The following is a 23,348-nucleotide window of genomic DNA, read 5'->3' as shown; positions in this document are numbered from 1 at the left end:
CTAATATTCTACACTTTCGCAACATTCCCTCATTTTAAGTAATAGTGTGAGAATGATAGGTTCATTAAAATTCAGTAATAGAAGTCAAGCTTAGCTGATTTTTGAAATAAATCATAAGATAAGCCTAGGTTAGATGGCCTTAGAGGAAAAATGGCCAGTTTAACAATCTATGATATTTTTTAATTTATTGCAGTAGATGCAGTTTCGCTGAAAGCAGTTTAACTTGTTTATCAATTTAGACGGAGCATTGCTTTTCCAAATTGGTAAGGTAAAAAATATGCAAAATTTTATAGTTTTTTTCTTTTTTTCTACTTAGGGGTTAAATATTTTTCGTGAAGCAATTGTTCTGATATTTTCCAATGCATATGTTAAATATTTTCAACTAACTTTCACTTTAAAGCACATATATAGTCCAATATTTCTTCCTGAGTAAAAAGCATCATATCACTGTAAAAAACCACGATGAAAAGTAGTGATACTCTAGTTACCGATACTTTTCACTGTAAAATTCGTTTTTACCGGAAAATTTTGCGGAACAAAAAATTTTATAAACCGACATTTTTATAGCAATAATTAATCTACAGTCCCTGGCCATATTAATAGACGCACTATAATATTCTATGTAAAATTATAATTATCAGGTGATACTATACAGCTGTATTGTTTCTACACGGATGAAACCGGTTTGCATTTGTTTGCGCTCCTGTATCAACTTGTTAACATTGTAATGCAATACGTTAAAAATAAATACAAATAGTATAAGTATTGGTATATAAAAAATCTCTGAATAAAAACCCATCATGTTTATGTTTAAATGTATTGTACTCGTGCAATGTATATAAACTCGCGCAAATCATATAATAATTGAAAAGTTACAGTGGGTCTATTAATTTAATCTAATTATTTTAATATACAGTCGAACTCGTTTATAACGAGCACAAAGGGACCGTAACATGTACTCGTTAAATCCGAGTGCTCGTAATAAATTGGTCCTTAAGTCAGGCGTGAAATCAGAAGAGGGGGGGGTGTGCTTGGGAGGTCAAATTATTGAGTTTACATGTAATTTAATTAATACTTACTTACTTTAATTACATTAATTAATTTAACTTAATACTTTTCTTAATTTAATGACAACTAACCCCCCCCCAAACCATCAAAAAATTCTAGTTGCGCTACAGTCTTAAAGGAAAAAAGCAATAAACGGAAAGAAAAATAAAGGAAAAGATTCTTACCAGAACATTAATTTTTTTCATTAATCTACATATTTAAAAAAGTAGCTTGTTAGCTCACTAAGTTTCAGTTCGCGGTTTTTTTTTGATTTCGCGCGCATTTCTTATCATTTTGAAAAAAAAGATAAGACAGAAACACTAGAAAAATGAGAAAAAAGATTGCAAGACAGAAAAATATTGCTCGCTAAAACCGAGTCTTGCTCGTTAAAAGCGACTTCTATTCCATAGGCTTAACATTGATCCAACCAAATATTCTCGTTTCCCTCGGTAAATCCGAGTTCTCGTTAAATCCGAGCTCGTTATAAACGAGTTCGACTGACTAATATAACGCTTGATATAATAAATATTCTATATATATATATAATATATCGTCCGATTTATCATATCGTCAAATTTATATTATGTATCGTCTAATTTAACCAATTGATATACGGACATGAACAAGTTTAAACCGGTTTCAGTCGCGTAAAAACACTAAAGCTGTATAGTATCACCTGATAGTTAAGATTTTGCATATAATATAATAGTACGTCTAATAATTTGGCCAGGAACTGTAATTAAATAAAGATACTGTAAAAATTACTGCATAATATTTTTGGTAAAAATAGATTATACGGTATAAGGGATTTTACGGATCATTCACTCAAAGTTTCGTTACTTTATACCGTAATTTTATTAGTCATTTTTTACAGTGCAGAGGAATATTATCTTCGAGTGATTATTCGTATATGATAATGAAATGATTATTCATATCCTATGAATTCGGTAGCTATCTCAACATTAATTTCAGAAGACATGATCACTTTTCATTGGTACGTATTGACATATCAAGAATTGTATGATCCTTAATTAAAATTGATGGCAAAAGAAAGAAAAAAAAAGATGAATTTAGATAAATTAGTCTTCATTTGATGTCTCGAAAAAATAAATCTAGTTACGAAATCTTTCAGTTTGTTAATGGTTTTCGTTCAGTTTGTTTTCGTTTCATAATTTTAACGTCCAAGCTAATGAAAGAAATCTTTAATTTTTTATTGCAATGTGGGAACCACTGTTTTAAATTTTTGAGAACCATACAAGCCCTGAATACATTCTGGTTCGAGAGACCTAACATATTATCTGATAAAATCCTTTATCCTACTCAATAGAACCTTATTATCCAATTCTACACACTCAGAATTTGATGAATATCAGTGCGTTAGCTGAGGAGAAGAATACAGTACCACAATTAAAAACGAAGACTGGACGAGGTGAGATGCATGAAATCGATACAAACTCTGAAAACCTAGGGGAAAAAAACTAAGGCAATCTTCACCCTTTGAACTTTCCCTTTAGACATACCCTTTGGAAGTATATGCATACATTTACGGTACCTACTACTTCGTTTTCACTCTTATTCTTTTTAAAAGACATCTCATATATTTTTTAAAATAGATTTGAATTCATTAAATCGCGTAATAATGATAAATGTAAAAATAGTTTCCTGATTTGATAAATTCAAATGTATTCCCCAGACAAGGGTGTGTTGAGTTGAAAATAAAAATATGCCACGATGTTGTTTTTAGTTGCTAGCTGTAAAGCATTTAAACATTTGTTAAAATTTTTATTCTCTAGTGATTTAGGAAGGTAAGTATATTGTTGTGCGGAAAGCATCATACTTTGAACAAATTTTAAAATACTGTGAAAGTACTTTCTTACAAAACTTAAGTTAGGTATCTTCGAAACATTTTTTAAAATTTAATTCATCAGGGGGATTAGTGAGGGGCTGTCTTTTAGGTACATTTTAGTCGCATAAAAAATAGAAATTAAATAATACTCTTATCAATTTTATTTTTTTGTTTTGTTAAATACATTCTAAATGATACGTCATACTCTGAAAAGATATATATAGGTCATAAAACAAGCATTGAGTACGCTGGGGGAAGGGTAACAACTGGTTTCGGAGAAATGACGCGTATCAAAAATTTTTATACCTAAATTACGCAATTAAAAACTAAGCATTAATTACATGAAGTACATAAAAGTAAACAGCAAAGTATACAAACTTTGCCTACAGTTTTTTTAATAAAACATATATTTAAAAAAGCATTATAACAATTAGATAAATATAGCAATTATAAGATAATTATAACAATCTAAAAATCATGAAGAAACTATGTAATAAACGCAAGTAACCAATTACGAAAGACAGAGTAGTTGTCGAAATAAGAAAGTGGGGGAGCCATCCCCTCTGAAGAGGATCAAAATTGTGATGGCATGTCTTCGAATCATCTACAGGGATGATTACCAGACCGTCGCCAATAGCCCATTGTGCAGCTCAGGTGCGACGTAAATAAAATACCGATATACTTGTCGAAATTTTTAAGTTTATTATCTATATCATTATATTCATGGTAACACCTGCCGGAGTTAAATTAAAATGAACGTAACTTCTTTAATAAATCAGATTTTACAATTGATGAAAAAAAATACTATACTTTTTAAAACTGTTGCATGCGTGCACAACACGTAACATTGTGTAATTGCTTCCTTTTCTAATTATTTCAAATACTTTGACAAACAAATCTTAATTATAAATCAGTGCCTTATTTTAAAAATCCGTAATTCATTTGAATTAAAACTAAGAAAAAAAACTAATATAAAAAATAATATTAAATTTTAAATGCTAATTTTAAAATTTAACTCTACATCATTTAAAATTCATATTTGAAATTTTATATTTTAATACTTTTTATTACCCAAATTCTTTAGAAAAAAATATTTAGATTGACATTAAGTTATACATCAAGTAAAACAGGAGTAACAAGCTTACAAAATATCATAAAAAACACTAATCTTAACATTCAGTTTCCATGGAGATAAATTTCATCATCTTAACTTTTACACTATCCTTGAATATATTTAATTAGCTTTACTCAGGAGCAAATTTGGAATGCTGTCCAACCGCCTTATCATCTTCCATGACTTTCTGTGGATTACTGAAGTAATACTAAGCAATGTCGGATTCTTCATATGACTTGAGAGGCCCGATTCTTAGGTTCCTAAATTCCAATTAAAGTTTTCAAATAATGTTTCATTTTCTTAAGAACTTTGTACTAGAGCTCTGGGTAAATATGTCACAAGTAGAGTTAAGGAGATATTATTATTTTACGTAAAGTTGGAAAATTACCTAATTCTTAACATTCAACTTTCAGGAAAGGCAGCATAAATTTACAGTATCTGAAACATTTTCCAATATATTTAAGATATTTAACAACCTTTTTCCCAAAGCGATTCGGCAACGTTTCATAATCGCCTCTATCTCCTATTTATTTGCAAATAAACAAAGTTACAGCGATTTTTTTTATCAATGCGAACACTAATTCCATATGACTTATGAAAACCATGTTGATACTAAATCAAATAATAATTTTTTATTCATTTTATAAATGGATAATTAGTCCTATATCCGAAAGCTATTCTTCAGCGTTTTGTAATCGCCTTGGTCTTGCCTTTTTGCAGATGAACGGAGTTATAATGGATTTCTTTTTATCAATGCTGTCCCATATTCCATATTGGTCCATATTGGACTTTAAACTTCCATATTGGTCCTTTATTCCATATGGCAAAAACTATATTGCCAACTAAATCAAATAATCATTTTTTTTCATATTATATATATGAATTATAAGTTAAGCTCAAACCTAACTCACTTCAAATCAACGTTTCACAAATCTTTTAAAAATATCGTTTAATTGACTATATGAAATATTAAGTTAAACAAGCATCGCAATTTTACATAAAGTTATACAACCGCCCCATTCGTAACATTCCACTTACATGAAAAGAGACATAAATTTCAGTATCTCAAACCTTTTCAGTATTCTTAAAATATTTAATAACCCTTACCTGAGAGCCATTCTATAATGTTCCACCGCCGTCTCAACGTTTCCTATGTCTTTCTGCAGATTAGCGAAGTTATAATGGACTTTGGCATTATGCGGCACGCTGGTCAATCCTGACCTAAATTAGCAATAAAACACAATTTTCAGTTCTGAGTCTCCTCCATTATCGTAATGAAGATTCAAAGTAGGATACTAAAATAACTTGGAGAGGGATAAAAGTACAGAGGTAATAAACGAAAGGATAACGTTTTCTTTAAACGATAACTTCCCTCCTCGCAAATGAAAAGTTTTGGTGGATGATGCTGATGGACTTGTGTAATACTGGGAAATGAAAATATAAATTTTCAACTTAATGTTCCGGTTGCATTGATTATTTGTGGGAAATACTATGAAACTTTAGAAACTTTTGAATAAATGACTTTTTTCCATTAATTTATTAAAAGTTTTATTGAAATGGAAATGATTATTCTTTCTACTTTATTTAATAACAGAATAGAGGGTTGATTTTGTTTTTAAATGAAACAACATTAGAGGAAATTCGACCCGTTTTAAGCATGTTATGTTTAAATGGTTTTTTGACAATGTAATACATATAAGGTTACAGTAAACAGGAGCCAATATTTGCAACGTTAACTATATAAAAAACTAATAAAAACTGTTAATTATATATATATATATTAAAGTTTTTCTTATTTCCAATGGCAGATTATAGATAGACAGTAACAACATACATAAACATCGAATAAAAATAGGAACAGAAACAAAAGATGCTACAACAAAGTCTATTAATCACAACATGCCTCTAGCTTCCCAATAGCGTTCTATTATAGTTTATTATAGTTATTATTTTTATTATTATAGTTATTATAGTTATTATTTATATTATTATAGTTATTATTTATATTATTATAGTTATTATTTATATTATTATGGTTATTACAGATATTATTTATATTATTATAGTTATTATAGTTATTATTTATATTATTATAGTTATTATTTATATTGTTATAGTTATTATAATATATTATAGTTATTTAAGTTTTTCGTTTTAGGTAATATTTGTAAAAAGTTATTATTTACTAATATTTATTAATATTTATTAATATTCATTAATATTCATTTTGAGATTTGCAAAGAACGATGATAATTAAATTTTATCTAAATTTTTTATACAAATCCTGATTTCTAAAAATACCTAGTATTTTTGAAACAGCATGTGCATGTTAATGTAGCCAAAAACATATGTATCGCATGGCCTTAGGCTTGGATTAATTTCAGCTGCATTAAGAATCATTTGTATCGTTTTCTTTTTAGTTTTGCTTGCCCCTTAGCTACTTATTTCAATCTAATTTAAGGAAAACTGTTTCAATTTTGAATACTTGCAATAATATGGGCAAAAAACTACTAGATTTTGATTGAAAGTTGTTGTTTTTTTTTGCGGTTGCAGGTTGGGTAAGGAAGTGTTTTACAATTGCTTAAAATAAGGATAGTTTAGATAAGTTTATTTATACTACCAAAATTATAAGAACCCACTGTTCTTTTTCTATAATTATTGTTTGCCATATTTCGAAGGTGAAATTGAATTAATGGCTTAAATAAGTTTAAATAAGCATTTTGGAATGCTTTTGAAAATTCTTCTAAAATGATTTTGTGATATACACATATTTTTTTAATGCATACTTTTCACATTTCATAACTCGAAGATTTTAGGCCATGTGTTTCAATCGCTGTTTAAGGCAAATGCTTTAAGCAGGGTTTTTTATAAAATTTTAAATTCCTTACATTAAATTTAATTTTTCAATAAATTCGAAGGTAAAATTAAATTGCTCTACGGATTAAAAATTCTTTTTCTAAAGATTGTTTACAGCAAAATCATCCTAAAAGTTTTAATTGTCTCTTCTAAATAATATTTTAAAGACGTTGAATTTAATGCGCGCCATATTAGGAAAAATCTAAAGTAATTATTGACGAAACATATCAAAATTTTTGAAGCTTTTTCCTCTCTCCCAATTAAAATTATGTTTCGAAATTCTTTATCTTTATTGAATCTGAGGAAAATAAAATAAAGATTCTGTCAAATCAAGCTGCCGAATAAAAGAGAGGAATAAATTGAATGAACTTAATGGAATGGCTTGGAAGTTATTAAATTTTGTTCTTTGGTGGCATAATATTTATGATGAAGTTCAACAGTTCAAGCTCTTTTCTTTATAGGATTTCTTTATATGCCTGAAACATTTTTTTAAAAATTTAATTGAAATATACTGAAACTGCAGAAAACCTTTTATCTTCGTAAAATATTTTGTTTCTTGTATATCTGCTTTGTTTAAAAAAAGTCAGTTTTTGATAATAGTATTTTTAATGATTTCCTGTTTTGGGTTTTAATCTTAATCCGATCAAGGTGACCTTTTCACTTTTATCAATTTTTTGTAAACACAATACTTTAATAGTTAACGTAAATTTTCGTTTTTGTATGCTTTGACAATTATTCCATTAAGGTAGCTTCTGTTTCCTCCCCTCATTCAAAACACAATGATTGCAGGTGGAATTTATATTAATTTGCATTAATTATTATTTGCATTAATTTGTGCGATAATTTCTTTTTTTGTGTTTTGACAAATATACGATCAAAGTGAGCCTCTCACTTTCTATCGGCTTTACAAAACACTTTAATTTAACAATTTATGTATTATTTTTGCTACCGTATTTTTTCGTGTTTTAATACACTTCCAATAAAGGTTATACGGTCCTCTTACTTTTTATACGTTCTTACTCTATACTGCCGTAACTTATGTATAAGTTTTCCTTTTTATGTGTGTTTTAAACTTTATCCGATCAAGTTGAGCTTTTCTTTTATCCACTCATTCAAAGCACAATGATTTAATAATTTAAGTAATAATTCATTTCTTTTATATTTTGACAGTTATCCCATCAAGGTGAGCTTTTTATGTATCCGCTTATTCAAAGCGCATTGTTTTCGTAATTTGTGTACTAATTTTTTTTGTGTGTTTTGACCCATATCCGATTAAAGGAGCCTCTGTCTATTGTTTTTCAAAACACTATTATTTAACAATTTATGTATTATTTTCGTTATTGTGTTTTTTCGTGTTTTATCACAACTCCGATAAATGTTATACGGTCCTCTCTCTTTTTATACGAACTTATATTATATTTTAGTAATTTATGCATAATTTTCTATTTTTGTATTTGTTTTAAACCTTAGCCGATCAAGATGAGCCTATAATTTTTACTGTTCTTACAAATCATAATAATTTGTTCATTTATAATTTCGTCAATTTAGAAATCAGTCAAGCAATTTCTTATAAATGCAAAAACAAGTTTATGACTATTTTCTCGCTCGAGAGAAAATTAACGATAGAACTTCAGCATAACGATAGAAAATTGGTCGTAACGTATAAATTCAAGGTGTAAAAGCGTATCTCATAAATTTATTTTAAATTCTAGTAATTTATATTTTTGGTTGTTAGGAAAAAATTATGCAGCAATAACTTACGTGAACAGGGATTCTCTTGTCTTCCAATCATTGTTTCTTATAATAGTTCTTGTTGTGAACAATACTATCAGAAGTAAAATACCAATTTGAAATGGCCAATGAACTGATGTTTTATTTCGCATTTTTCTTAATCCGTAAGTGATCAGCAAACAAAATCCAATGCTAAAAAACATAACAATTAAATGCTTACTATATTTTATTTCATATTTTATACGAATAAGCAAAATAAACAAACAATAAAAACAATAAAAACATTTGAGTATAGGCTAGACTTAAAGTAAAGTTTAAAAATCTCGGATCAAATTACGGTTAAAAGTACTGGCACTCAGCGTGCCGGTACTTTTTACCGTAAAATCATCCATTTTTACCATGTTATATAACGAAACAAAATATATGATATAGCGTTATTTAAGCAGTATCAATTACCATAAAACTACTAAATCATTTATATAAAATAAATATTACTGGAAAAATTACGGTATAATATTTTATGGTAAAAATTGCTTTTACGAATGTTGCACCTAAAGTGCTGGTACTTTATACCGTAATTTGATCCTGAATTTTTTACAGTGTACTAGACATATTGTGGAAACTTCTTTAAAAGTACATAGATACTTTTTCATTGTTCTTATCTAGTACCAATTAAAATAATACACAAAATTTAATCTCAAGTTTTCTGTGGAATCTTTTAAATAAATAAATATTTCAAAAATTTCTGAAATTGTTATTTTTTAATTTTTTGTCTGTCATGACATGACTGTGATAAAAAATAATCACTTTTTGATTTTTTTATTAAAAATAACTTGTGCTTTAACGTGTCTTCAACATATTTCTTTGTTAGGGATTCAAACAATAATATTAGTTGCATAATTTTTTTTGATTGGGTTAAAAAAAGATTTTATTTTTAAAAATTTTCAAATTTCTTTAAAACAAATAAAAGTAAACTATAAAAAAATTTAAATCTTTATTCGTTATTCCTTATTATCTAAGTTAAAGACTTTAAAGTTGAAAAAATGTGAAAAACATATCGGGACGAAAAACTGATCAAATTTAGATATCATTTGAAATTCATTAGAAGGAAAAAAAAGCATTCTCATAGCTCGTTCAAATTCAGATATATACAAAATTTTTGCCAATTTTGGAGAAAATAATAACCCTTTTTCTTAAAATAACAATACAAATCCAAAAATTTCAAACTTTTTGCATCCCAGACACCTTTAAAACATTAAATACGAGAGAGTGTTGAACAGTGATAAAAAAAGTATGTTTAGAACTACCAGAGTATGGTAAAATTTACCGTGTTTCTGATTCTGTCATATTTCACGCGGAATTGGGCATGATTTTATAAAAGCCCCAAAAAGCACTTTAATATTCACCAAAGCTCTAGTAATAACTGTATAGTAAAATTAACAAGAAAATAATGTTTTGTTACCATGCTGCTTGGTTGTAAATGTCGTAAAATTATGTCATTTAATCATAATACCTTAGGGAACAGCATAAAAGCCATTCAGTTGATTAAACTTTCTTTTCAGTTTTGTAATTTTACTAACTGTAATTTTGAATACCGGAGTTTTCGGTAAACCGTTAACAAACTAAAGGAAAAATTACCAAATTAATTTAGGTACCGTATATGTTGATTTTATAACCAGAGTTACGTTTTTTAACAGGGATGTCATTACCATACCTGTACCGTAATTTTACCATCTTCATGCAGTCTTTAAAATAAAATCTTTGCATTGGTAGTTATTTATAGCTACAAGGGTAAAAATTTGAGATTTTTGTAACGGATACTGTAAAAGTTGTTGAATAACTTCAACTAGATTACTTGTTAAAAAACAATTCATTTATTGAAGAAAAAATTCACGGTTATAAATTAAACAAATGAATAAAATATTTGTAATTAAGGAAGGACAATGAGGAAATTATAAAAATCGAAAATGTATTTAATTTAGTTTATTTATTCGCTACAAGCAAAATTGCAAATGATTCACATATTGTTACAGAAATTAATTTTTTTAAAAAAAGTGTAATCCGTTTTCTGATTTAGAAATCTGACGCAGCCACAATAATCATAGTTAAATTCTTTATTTCTTCATTTAACTAAATACTAATATGAAAATATAGAATGTAACGGAATTACTGATGTAAAACGGTGGCTTCTGTAAAAAAGGTCAATTAGATCGCTAAGCTATGAGCCACGTATTCAAATTATAAAAAGTAAAAGATAGACAAATTACGTTGAATAGTTTCCGATACATTAAACTATCACTTTAATTTTTTTTCTATCGAAAACTATTTAACCGAAGTTCATTTATTTTAAGCTTTTGATTGACATTAAAAAATACATTAATTTAAAGAATGTGAAAATATTTACTTCTTACGATTCAAACGTTTTCTTATAATTTAGGAAAGAAAAAAAGGAAACTAAATATTCATTAAAGCTTTATAAATGAAACCAAAATATTTTCATTTTGCAAATTTTTTTTCAAAGATACATAGTACAATCTTACTCATAGTTCTTGAAATTTTAAGCCTGAAATTAAAATCACTTTTTTTTCAAATTTACATTTTGTATTGATTCATATAGTTTATATTACATTTATTATTGTGTCATATAGCTACAGTGTTAAAAAGTCCTTGTTTTGTCCAAATTTTTAATGGCCATCTATGATAATAAATGCAGTTGGATTTTGTTGAAAAAGGGCTGAATTTTTTACTGCACTAAAAAATTTGCCTAAATCTTTTTCCTATACCGTTAAATGGTATGTTCTAAGTGGCCTATTTTAATGGCCACTAAATCATTCGCACAGCGATTCATTTTTAATAACGATGAAAATATCAGCTATTCCGCAGTGTTATATTTTTTGTTGTCAACACTTTATTGCGCAAATAGGAGCAGAGTTCAAATCCTCCATGATTTTCTGAACATCCCTTATATTAGCTGATTTTTAAAATTGATGCAGTTTACTGATGGTTATCTTTAACAGTAATATATTTTTAAATGAATTTTCAAGCATGCTTTCTAAATTTAATTTTAGAATCATTTTATTTAATTCTCCCATTTGAATTGAAAAGAATTTAAGAACCTTCACTTCTTATTTCTTCTTCGTTTTTTAAGAAATAAAAAGTGTTTATTGAGATACTCAATTGAAAAACAAGTTTCAACGTAGTACCAAAGCAGAATGGTTTGCAGTGTATCCAAATATCTTTTTAAAAACTTCTCCAAACAAATATTACCCCTTAAAGTTCACCTTTGGAGCTATTTGACTGAGGTTATTTTTCCAGAAAAGAAAAATAATTGACAAAAAAACGCAACTATTGCATTTTTCTTTAATTCTTTTTTCCTCCCTAAAAGATATTGCTACAGTTTTCTCGATGTTTTGACTCGTAAAGTCTGGCTTTTTATTCTTATATCTCACAATATTTTTTCTCTCTTTCTTCTTTTTAAGAAAAGATAAGTCGAAAATTTCGCTTTCTATGAAGAGCGTTCCAATATATTTTATATCAATCCATTTTAAGTAGCTCATTAGTAAAAAATAAAATTTTGAGGTTGTCTGTTCACTTTAAGCATTTTTCTCTTTATATTTTCGGTTTTAGTGTCATCGTATTTTTATCATACAAATTTGAGTAAGGAATCTTAATGTATTTCTTGTTTATCATTGATTTTTTCTTATAAATATCTTTGTAAATGATGCATATTACATAATTGCTTTAAATAAATTTTATACATTACAGGGAAATCTAAATAAAATATTATTTTAAAAAAGCAGTTCAAACGTTGTGCTCATCATAATAAAGTTTTAAGTCTAGTATTTATGTAGACTGGATCACAGTACCAAAGTAGAATGGTTTTAAGCAGTGTATCCAAATATCTTTTTAAGAACTTCTCTTAACAGATATTACCCCTTAAAGTTCACCTTTGGTGATATTTGACTGAGGTTATTTTTCCAGAAAATAATAGACAAAAAAGCGCAAATTATAGCATTTTTCATTAATTCTTTTTTCCACTCTAAAAGAAATTACTACAGTTTTCTCGATTTTCAGACTCGTAAAGACTTGCTTCTTATTTTTATGTCTAACATTATTTTTTCTCTCTTTCAACTTTTTAAGAAAGGATAAATCAAAAACTTCGTTTTCCATGAAGAGCTTTTCAATATATTTTGTATCAATAAATTTTAAGTATCTCATTAGGGTGGAAATATATATATTTGTTACGTTGTATGTACGTTTGAAACATTTTTAATATTATATTTTCATTTGCTCTGTTGTGGCTTACTTTCAGCATAAGGATTTGATTAAGGAATCTTAATGCATCAACATATTTCTTGTATATCAATGATTTTCTATTTTATCCACTTATCTTAAAATCTTATCTATATTTAATATATTCCTCATTGAAATCTTATCAATATTTAATGATGCACGCTTCGTAATTGATTTTTATAAATTTTATATATTCCTTGAAATCCAATTGGAATCTTATTTTAACAAAGCAGTTTAAACGTTGTGCTCATCATAATAAAGTTTTATGTCTGGTATTTATCATTTCTAAGAACTCAGTTCTTACTTTAATATCCTCAGTAAGTTATTAGTATAGCAAAGTAGCTTTTATTAAATTAGAAACTTTTGATGCTATAAAGTTTATTTCATTTTACTACAAAGTCAGCGTATTTAAAATTTTATTTAAAGCTTTCCATGTATTTTATATTTTCGGTATTATTTGTAGAATTTTTCAAACTTTAATTTTACTGCCCTTCTTTCTAACTACTTAAATAAAGTTTTACATTCCGTTTTACTTACATTTATACTATGACATAAATATAATTGAAGCCGATTAAGGGATTTTATGATGAATAATATACTGGGAATTTTTGTGCTTATTTTTAAGGCAATGATAATTATTTTTTAAGTGCATTGAGTGTATTCTAAATTATATTATGGGTTTGTGAAACTACTTAGTTTGACCAAAAAGGCAAAAAAAGAAAAAAAATACTGGAAAGTGTGATAACAAAATTTATACATTACACATTATATTTATACAGAGTTTGGTTATGATTTTGGTTAAATTCATTATAAAGTATGATTCTATATATTGTGTTAAAATTTGGTAAATGTGATAAATTTGTGATTTTATCATGATATCTTAGAGCATGGCATGAAAACTATTTATTTGGTTAAATTTACTTTTCAGTTTTGTATTTTTTAATAACTGCGTGTTACAAAAAAATCTAATTTTGAGAACCAGAATTCTGGGTAAACCACTACCATGTGAAAGGAAAAATTAACAAATGAATGGCTTAACTACCATATATTATGTTTCAATTAACCAGAATTATTTTTATAATTATTAACTCATCTAATTTCAGATTAACTACTCATCTAATTGTAATCAAGCTAAAGGATTATAATTTAAGAGATGAACTATAAAAAGTACCTTGGAATATAAAGAACTCGCTCCGCAACTACAAACCCTACGGTGACAAACAAATTTGACGCTGGTAGAAAAGGCAACACCAAGATGCACCAAAACATCACCATTGATTTTGTTTCTGATTTCTGAAATAGAAGAAATGATAACTTTAAGTTCAATTGTATACAGAAATCTAAATGTCAATAATTTGTAAAAGTCGAAAATAGTTGCAACAAATACAGTGATAATCCAGTTTATTACAAGATACTTGCTTGAAGTTTTAAATTATTTTTAAAATTTTCTAAAATTCAACGTCTTATATTTCCTATAACTATATTTTAAACGAAAGCTAAGCTCGCAAGATAAAAGTAAGTCAACCCTAGGAAAGTTATGAATAACTTAATTTAATTTAATGTATTTGGCGTTTTAGAGGTATTTTTCTAACATGTAATAAATTTTAGCATTCTGAATGAGCAAGTCTTGTATTTAGGAGAACATCTAAAATTGCTGCTGATTCTCCTATTTTTAAAAATGACAACAGAAAGTTCATCGTGCTCCAGGAATGTATGACTGGTTTCATGAAATCACTCTATAATACTTTTATTGGAATGCCGAGTCACCTGCCATGAACTGCGGAGAGTGAGTAAAATGCCGATATTAGAATTTTTACAATTTAGTGTATTTGAAGCATTAAATTTTAAACTAGTGGTTTAAACTGAATGCGATGTTTCTGCAGTACCTTGTGTTCTCCCTTCCTAACCGAATTCAGGCAGTTACGAAGTCCAGAAGTGGCGTTATATATATATATATANTATTTTTATATATATATATATATATATGTTGAAATTTTAAATCAAATATGAGAGAAGGTAACTATAAAATACCGTGGTGGTTAAGGGGCCTTCCAATGAGATGAACTTCGAATCCCAGTAATGATTGGTCGATACGAATTCCCCACCCGGCTCTCACCGACCACAATGCTGACGTAAAATATCCTGAGTGGTAGACGGATCGTGAGTTAGAGCCCCCTTGCCATCAGGTTTGGAATGAGATGATTTCGTGATTTTTCGTGATTTTCCTCTCCATGTATCGCAAAAGAGGGTTAGTTCCATGAAAAAATCCTCCACGAAGGCAAATTTTTTCCAATATTCGATTCGGGAGTTCTCTTGTCTTCTGGATTGGGTTCAAAATTACAAGGATACGGAGTTGAATATTAGCAGTCGTAAACCCAAAATTGGGCTGGCTGTACAACGACGGTTATAAAATTACAAATAAAATACCATTTATTCTCGTATTTCACCTTTTCTTCTGAAAGTGATTGTAGCGCAAATAATAGAAATTAAAATAGATTATCTTTATTTATCGATAAATATAGACGGTGGTTTTGTAATGGTTACTTTTTCAGTAATTTGCGTCGTTTCCAAGTCTTATGATGTTAAAAGTATTTAGTATTTTAAATGCAAAATTGTCCATATTTTTTGCATTTATCATCCTCTCAGTATTAAATAGACACCTTAAGTAGAGAATAAAATTTATTTATTTATTACAATCTGATAATTAAAAATCTGCTCATCAAAATTTGAATGCGAGAATTTTGTAGTAACTGCTCTCTTTCAAAATTAACTACATTAAACTACAATTATTCCCCAAATTTGATACAGAAAGTACATCCTTAGTAGCAAAAACAAAAACGTTATCTACAATATCTCTTTGTCTTTTTGAGAAACTCGTAAGCGGGAATGCTTCAGAAGAAATCGGGATTTTTTTTTCTCTGCTTAACCAAAAACTCCAAAAGGTACTTGGCTGGATGCCAGACAATTACAACTCATCTTTCAAAACTCAACTCTTTCAACTCAGAAAAATCCTAAGGAAAAAATAAATTTCCTTTGAACAGAAGTTTGAGTCAGCGAGACTAAATCATCGATTCTTCAAACAATGTATCTGGCTTTGCTTTGCGGAAAAGGTGGAGGGGGTACAAAAGAAAGAAAAGTTGAGGAATGTTTATGGAAAAGAACAATTTCCATTTTACTATAGATATCTTCTTCCTCTGACTGACATTCTGGGATACGGATTTTATCTGGACTAGATAGAGAGAGGTATTTACTCGCCCTCTACCCAAGCACAGATTGATTTCTGGATTACTAGGATAAAAATTCCTCAGAAAAAGGGGAATGATGAGACTTAAGAAAATGGAAATGATTCGATTTTTCCCGCTAATATTCTGATTATAGATAGACGTTTTTATTTTTTCTTTATTTAGTTGAAGTGTTTATTGCGAAAATCAGTAATCTTTATGTTTTCCCATTTGTGGAACTTGGAAATCTTTTATTTTTGAAGATAATTACGGCCTACGTTCCAAGTGTTTATCCGCAACTCATTTTGTTTCTAAGTAAGATACCGGAATTCTTTTGGTAAATGAATTCGGGGAATGTTTATGGAAAAGAACAATTACTTGTTTATTACTCTATGAATGGCATTTAGGGTTAGGAATTCTATTAAGGTCAAAGATATATTTGTACTTATTTCTAGGTTTCTTTGTACTAGATAAATACTCCTAAAATGGATTTATGGTGAATTTTGAGCTGATAAAAAAATTCCTAAATCTTTGAAATACTATTTTACTTTAAGTGTATTTTGTTTGCCTTTATTTAATTTGTTGATATAATCATAATTTAGATCCGACGTTTATATAATATCTGATACTTTCAGGCAAAAGTATATAAAAAGAAATTTTCTAGTTGAAAAGAAGCTGCTCTGTAATTAAGCAGTATAGAGGATTAATCAAAATCTTTCAAATACTATTTAACTTTTAGTGAATTTTGTTTGCCTTTATTTAAATTGTTGATATAATCATGATTTAGATCCGATATTTATATAATATCTGATACTTTCCAGCAAAGTATATGAAAATAAATTTTTCAGTTAAAAAAAAGCTGCTTTGTAAATAAGCAGAATACAGGATAATCCGAAATTCATTTTATAGACCAGGGATGGGGAAACTACGGCCCGCGGGCCAACTGTGGCCCGCCCGCAGATTTTATCCGGCTCGCGGACAGAATTTTAACTAGCTGATCAGTGGAGAATATATCTACTTTGTTTAAAGCTATTTTTGTTCTTTCTTTTTTAACAAAGTACTGATGACCTTTCCACTTTCTCTATTTTTGTTCCACAAAGCATAAATAATTAAAATAGTTAGCACAAACAGCTTTAACTGGTAAAATGTTGAAATCAAAAGTTCTTTATAGAATAGCTGTAGATTAGCTCCAACTAGTATTTGTCTTTCTCGAGGAGCAGACATATGGAATCTAATATAGGTGAATTGTACTTCACATGAGGCTGACTACGCGTTTTAAGTTCCAACGAACGGATTTTTCTGTCGGCTCGAGCTCTAACATAATTTACTGCGCATGGAAAGATTGCACACACACAACGTCATTGTAAATAATGGTGAAATTATTAAATGTATAAAATGGCTACTGCCTTTTTGAGTTATTTGTAAACATTTTTTATCCCAAAATGGCAACTAAAAATCACGAAGTTGATGTAGAGTGACATGCACTCAATGATGAATTGACTTTATTTTATTTCAGAAGTTTTTACTCGGCCCACCAAACTTTTTTTTCTAGATTTTTGGCCCACGACCAAAAAAGTTTGCCCATCCCTGTTACAGACTGCCTGTCATCCAAATATTTCGAAATACTCATTGAGTTTTTTTTCTGATAGCCGGCCTGGTTGTTGAGTGGTCAACGTTCCTGATAGCAATGGCAATGGTTGCGGATTCAAATCCCGCTCAGGGCATGGATGTTTCTCTTCGTGTATTATCCTCAGTTGTGTGATGCATGAATATGGCCCACCCTGCGATTGGATCTAAGGCAGTATCTCGTAGGTGACTTAGGTTCGCATGCACCTAGCAGATATTGCTAAATATGCAACAATTCCCGCATCTTCAGAGACAATACCTAATAATAATTCTAATTTCCTAATAATAATAATAATAATGATAATAATAATTCAATACCTGCTGTTAGGGAAAAAAAACGTGTTTTGTGACTATGCCTCAAAAAACTTTGTTTAGATTATAAATTCAATAAACATATATATTATAAAAAGGTAATTAATATAAGGAATTGAAGCACCTTTAATAGTGAATAAAATAAATTAATAATATCAGTATAATAATACTTTCAAATTAATTTTAATACTTAGACTAGAATAAGACAAATTCCATAATACTATCAACTGTTAAACGGAATGCTTACCGACATTTTAAAATGCAGAAAATTCTTAATTGTTTTATAAGCATTCTCGTACTGTTTCCCTACATTAAACTAGATAAATTATTAATATCAAAGAATCAATCAGGAAGTAATAACCTGTTAAATACATAGTTACTTGAGAAAATTGAAAAATCTAGTATAACTCTAGAAATATGTGCATTAAAATCTCACGTAATAAGTTGAAAAATAAACTTGCAATTAACATGTAATTGTCATCCAATTATGTTTCATAAAATTTAAAAAGCCAGTTTTATCCACTTTAAGAAGTTCAGATTCACTAAAACACGCTACTGCTTATTTCTGAATTATGTCTAGAAATAATTCAAACTAGCAATTTTCTGACTTTAGTATTCATTGAAACTAAAAGAAGTCATTATTTTGCTCAGACGTTTGAAGATAACTTTAAGTATACACTTTAAAAACTTCCGTATCAAATTACGGTAAAAAGCACCGGCAATTTGTACCGTAAAATCCATTTTACTGAAACATGCTATTATCCCGGTAAACGTACCGTCATTTTTGTAGTAATAATTACCATAGAATCAATGAATCCCTGTAATTAAATAACTATTACTGTTAAAATACTATCTATACTATATGTATAATACTATCTGTTAAAAATGAATTTTACGGTGGAATAGAGTTTGCGAATGAGGAACCCAATAGTCATAACGTAATATGATCAGGAATTTCTTACAGTGCACAACAAAATGGTATAAGCTCTACCGTGGTTTTTTATATCAACAGAGCACAAATAGCAACACGCCATACTTATATAATAAGTCTTGGAAATAAAACGTAAGATACGCTGAAATGTTCAGTTTCACGACTAAAAAAACTACACTTGTGTCAAACAATAAATATTGGAAGTAAAAGATAAGTTGTCCAAAATTTTGAATTCACGACTACCAATGTTTAACTCCGTAGCCTTGTAATTTTGAACCCGATCCTGAAGACAAATAGGGAACTTCTGGATCAAGTGTTGGGCGACTTTTTGATGAAAATAACACGCACCTGCACTACATGGAGAGAAAAACCACGGAAATCTCCCACGGTTAGCCTGGTGGCAAGGAGACTTAAACCCCTAATTCGTCAACCACTGATGACATTTTACGTCAGCACTGTGTTCGGTCAAAACTGGGTACAGAACTCATATCAACCAGCCATCACTGGGATTCGAACTCGGTCACCTTATTGGGAGGCGAGAGTTTTATCCTCTGTGCTGCCACGGCTTTAGTCTAAGAGATTAAAAAAGGCTGAATTCAAACAAGTCTCTGATACAAAAAGTTTGCCGTACTCTTTCAAGAAGTTTTGAAAGTAAAAAGTACGCTATAATCAAACAATCATTTGAAATAATTAAAGTGATATCTTGAAAACATTAAACAACTATCGCAAAATGTGGTTAGTATAATTGCATTAGGCGTTAACCATCAATTATAATAATGTATTAACATGTTACAGCGAACAAAGAAATCAAATATCAATACAAAGAATATTTTTTACACTAGCGATTTATTGGAAAACCATTCCAAGGATATCAAAAATAGATATATTTGTAATCCATTGCCTTTTTGATAGCATACCTCTGGCGTCGTAAAATAGCGATTTGTAGCCATTGATAGATTACTAGGTTAAAAAACTCCATTTTTTCGTATTCTTTGAAGGAAGTAATGAGAAGTAAATGATTCCGGGTTAAACAAAAATGAAGCCACACTATTAGAGTGACTACAAAATACAATATTTCAGTATACACATAAATTACAAAAAAAATGAGAAAGGAGAAAGATTTTATAGATATTTCTACTCTGGTTATTGGTAGTTAACATATTTTCTTCAATAAAGCGGTTATCAAGATTAAATTGAAATTAAAGGTGTTAAAAGTGAATAAAAAGTATTATTTTTTTCCCTAAAGAGCTTGAATGAGAACTATTATAAAAATAATATTCAGGATAATAAAAATGATAGACAGGATAATAAAAATTGTGCTTAAACTAAAATCAAACAACAGTGTTGAAGTTGCTGCAACTTACAATAATTTTCAATATATGCCAATTACCCAAACGAAAAGGATTTTATAGACATCTATATCTTGTTTATTGAAAAAAATAATTACCTATTAAACTAATTATATAGACATTAGCATTAATTTGCTCATAATTTTGCTTAGAAAGTTATAAATAGCCCACTGATGTATGAAAAATTATTAAAATAAAAATAATACTTAAAAATATGAATGAATTCTCATAACATATTAAGTCAATGTGTTTCTAGTTTATTGTATTATTCCTTTTTTCTTCTGAAAATATATTTGCCGAATTAAAACGTAATATATAATTATTCAAACTCTTTCCAACTTGCCAATTTAACGATTTTAACATGCGTGAGGCTATTAAACATACAAAATTAATTTCTGAATGTATTATATTTTCATTTTAGGAATCCATTTTCTTCTAGGTGTTCCTCAATTACATACCTAAATAGTTTAGAATCCTTCTCTGAAATGACGCCAAAAAAGTGAGAAGAAAACAAAAACTCTATCGAAATACCAACGAGGTCTAGTTTGACTGCCAGAGGAGTTGAAAAGTGATTATTAGGAACACCTCTAAGCTTCATTAAGTAGTCAAACTGGTTTTAAAATTTTTCATTCTGCATTCCTCAGCTGCGATACGATAGATTTTCTCAACGTTTTTGTTTTTCTCTTTCTTAGATATTAGTGTGCGACGCTTAATGTGCCTACTTTCTTAATATCATTTTTGGTAAGTTGTATAGTTAGATGGTACTTTTATTTTACTTCATAACCAGCATTTAACGGCCCTCCCAATTCTGAGTTTACGACTATCAATGTTCAACTTCGTAGTCTTGTAATTTTGAACACAACCCAGAAGGCAAGGGAACTCCTGGATCAAGCATTGGGATGAAACCTTTGCGGAGGAATTATTAATGGAAAATAAAGGCATTTACTTCACAAGGGGTGGGAAATAATGAAAACCTCCCATGGTTAGCCCGATGGCAAAGGGTACGATGGTCATAACGTAAAACTTTTTTTTTTAAAAATGATGAAATTTACGAAGACACTGTATGTCTGTGTATATTAATAAAATTAGATAATAATTAGTCGACATTTACGGTGTACCATACTCCGTAAATGTCGCTCCTTAAGTTATGCTAAGTCTGACTTACCCATTAAAAGATTGAAATAAGAACTAAACATAATAAATTAACTAAATCCCTGATTTATTTCATTTATATTCGCATCATGAGAGGTACATGAAGTTATAAGTAATAATTTAAAGCTATCAAAAGATTCAATAGTTTTAAACCATCAAGAAATGAATTATACACAAGGGAAATCAGTTGATATACTGCAAAAGATTAGAAAAAGAATATGCATCTTACCTTTTTCCAGAATAGAATTAGTTTTCTATGAAAACATAATTTTTTTGAGGAAAGGAATAAATTTTGTAACTGTATGCATGAAAAACGTAAAATAATGTTCCATCTCGACTAGCGCAAATATTAAGTAAATATCTTAGATAAATCAAATTCAAATTTAACAATAACAAAAACGCAATAAAAGTATTAAATCAAGTAAATTTTAAAATAGAACAACTGCTAAAAGACAATTTGCATTTTGATTGAAAAATTAAGTTTTTTATTGCTATAAAAATATGTCAATAAAAATTTTGAACTTTTGAATCACTATTAAAATCGTTAGTCTAAATTGTACAACATAAAGAGATTTTTTTTAAAAATATGTATAAAAAAACTGACTTTTAGACTTAACGGTGGAGTTTTAGACACACTATTTTCATTATCTTATTAATTTTAGTCAAAATAAGTGAAACGTATTCCATTTAGCAAACAATAATGCGTTAAATTTGCACTTACTTGCCTTTATTTAAATCTAAAAGAAACAGTTTTTCCTCATTGAAATTTTTTTAATTTAAAAAATCATTTATTGGTAAATATTTGAATATAAATGAAATTTTTTTCGAATTACATTTTTTTTTTGGATTTTATTTCTTACTACAAATATAATTCCTATAATCCAAAAATTTTCAGTAACTATTAGATTATTTTTTATAATTAAAAAAACACTAAAACATGTTTTTGCTTGTAATTAAAGCGTTAGAAAAATATATCTATATAAAAGTGACACTGGTGTCGTATATGTGTTAAAGGGTAGAAAAAAATATTTCTTAGTTTTATGATATTGCTTATTAAAACCTATATGGTAATGATAGAAAATTATGATTTAAATAATACAAAACGAAACAGTGTAAGTCTGAGTAAAATTGGAATTTAAATTTTCAGAAATAGTTCATTCGTCGAAGAAAGGGGACTCTTAACAGAAAAATGAATGTTTTAAAATTTCACCGACATTGCTTTTTTGATAATTTCAATTTTCTTCTCTCTGCATAATTTTTTTAATGATTCAACCGGTTTTATCAGTGTCTTTCTCCCAGTTAACTAAATAAAATGATCCTTCATTGTAAGGATTTTATTGATACATTTTTGATAAAAATTTATGCTTGTATCTAATAATTCAAACTCGGTGCAAATCAATAATCGTTTTCTACTTTAGTACTAAGAAACATATATTGAAACATTAAACTTAAAAAACTAAATCTTTAAAACTAAATGCGCATGGCATATGTTTAATTAAATATTTTCATTTAAGATTTTATCTGTGCATATTTTAGCTGCTTCATTTACCAACAGTATTTTTTCATTAAAATTATTAAAGCTTGATTTACACTGGTGAAAAAGTTAAGCATAATTTTACACATAAGTATATTACTTTGAAATGTTTCTTCCATTGTAAAATCCTATTTTTGGTTCGTTTGTAAGCCTACATTTCTCAAGCGTTTGAAATGTTTAAATGTTTTTCTATTCCCATTATAACTTTATATATATATATATACTACTGGCCAATAAAATTGCTACACCAGGAAGGCGACACACCACGGACGTGAAATTTGCAAGACGGATAAGCATATTGTGGTATGAGAATGATTAACTTATCAATGCATTCAT

General features: G+C 28.4%; 1 protein-coding gene across 1 annotated transcript in view; it reads right to left on the bottom strand.

The window, feature by feature from the left end:
* LOC107452602 (protein O-mannosyl-transferase TMTC1) overlaps nucleotides 1-23,348 on the bottom strand; it is a 183,587-nt gene that overhangs the window by 58,835 nt on the left and 101,404 nt on the right. Inside the window, exons 8-10 of the mRNA XM_043054161.2 lie at nucleotides 14,059-14,180; nucleotides 8,625-8,786; nucleotides 5,115-5,228 (exon numbers count right to left, since the gene is read on the bottom strand). Of these exons, the coding sequence (XP_042910095.1) occupies nucleotides 5,115-5,228; nucleotides 8,625-8,786; nucleotides 14,059-14,180 (398 nt within the window). The remainder of the gene's footprint in view (nucleotides 1-5,114; nucleotides 5,229-8,624; nucleotides 8,787-14,058; nucleotides 14,181-23,348) is intronic.

Source organism: Parasteatoda tepidariorum, chromosome X1 (assembly GCF_043381705.1).
Source record: "Parasteatoda tepidariorum isolate YZ-2023 chromosome X1, CAS_Ptep_4.0, whole genome shotgun sequence".
Classification (NCBI taxonomy): Eukaryota; Metazoa; Arthropoda; class Arachnida; order Araneae; family Theridiidae; genus Parasteatoda; species Parasteatoda tepidariorum.
Note: the sequence above shows the minus strand (reverse complement) of the source record. Positions and strands in the feature narration are given on the sequence as shown.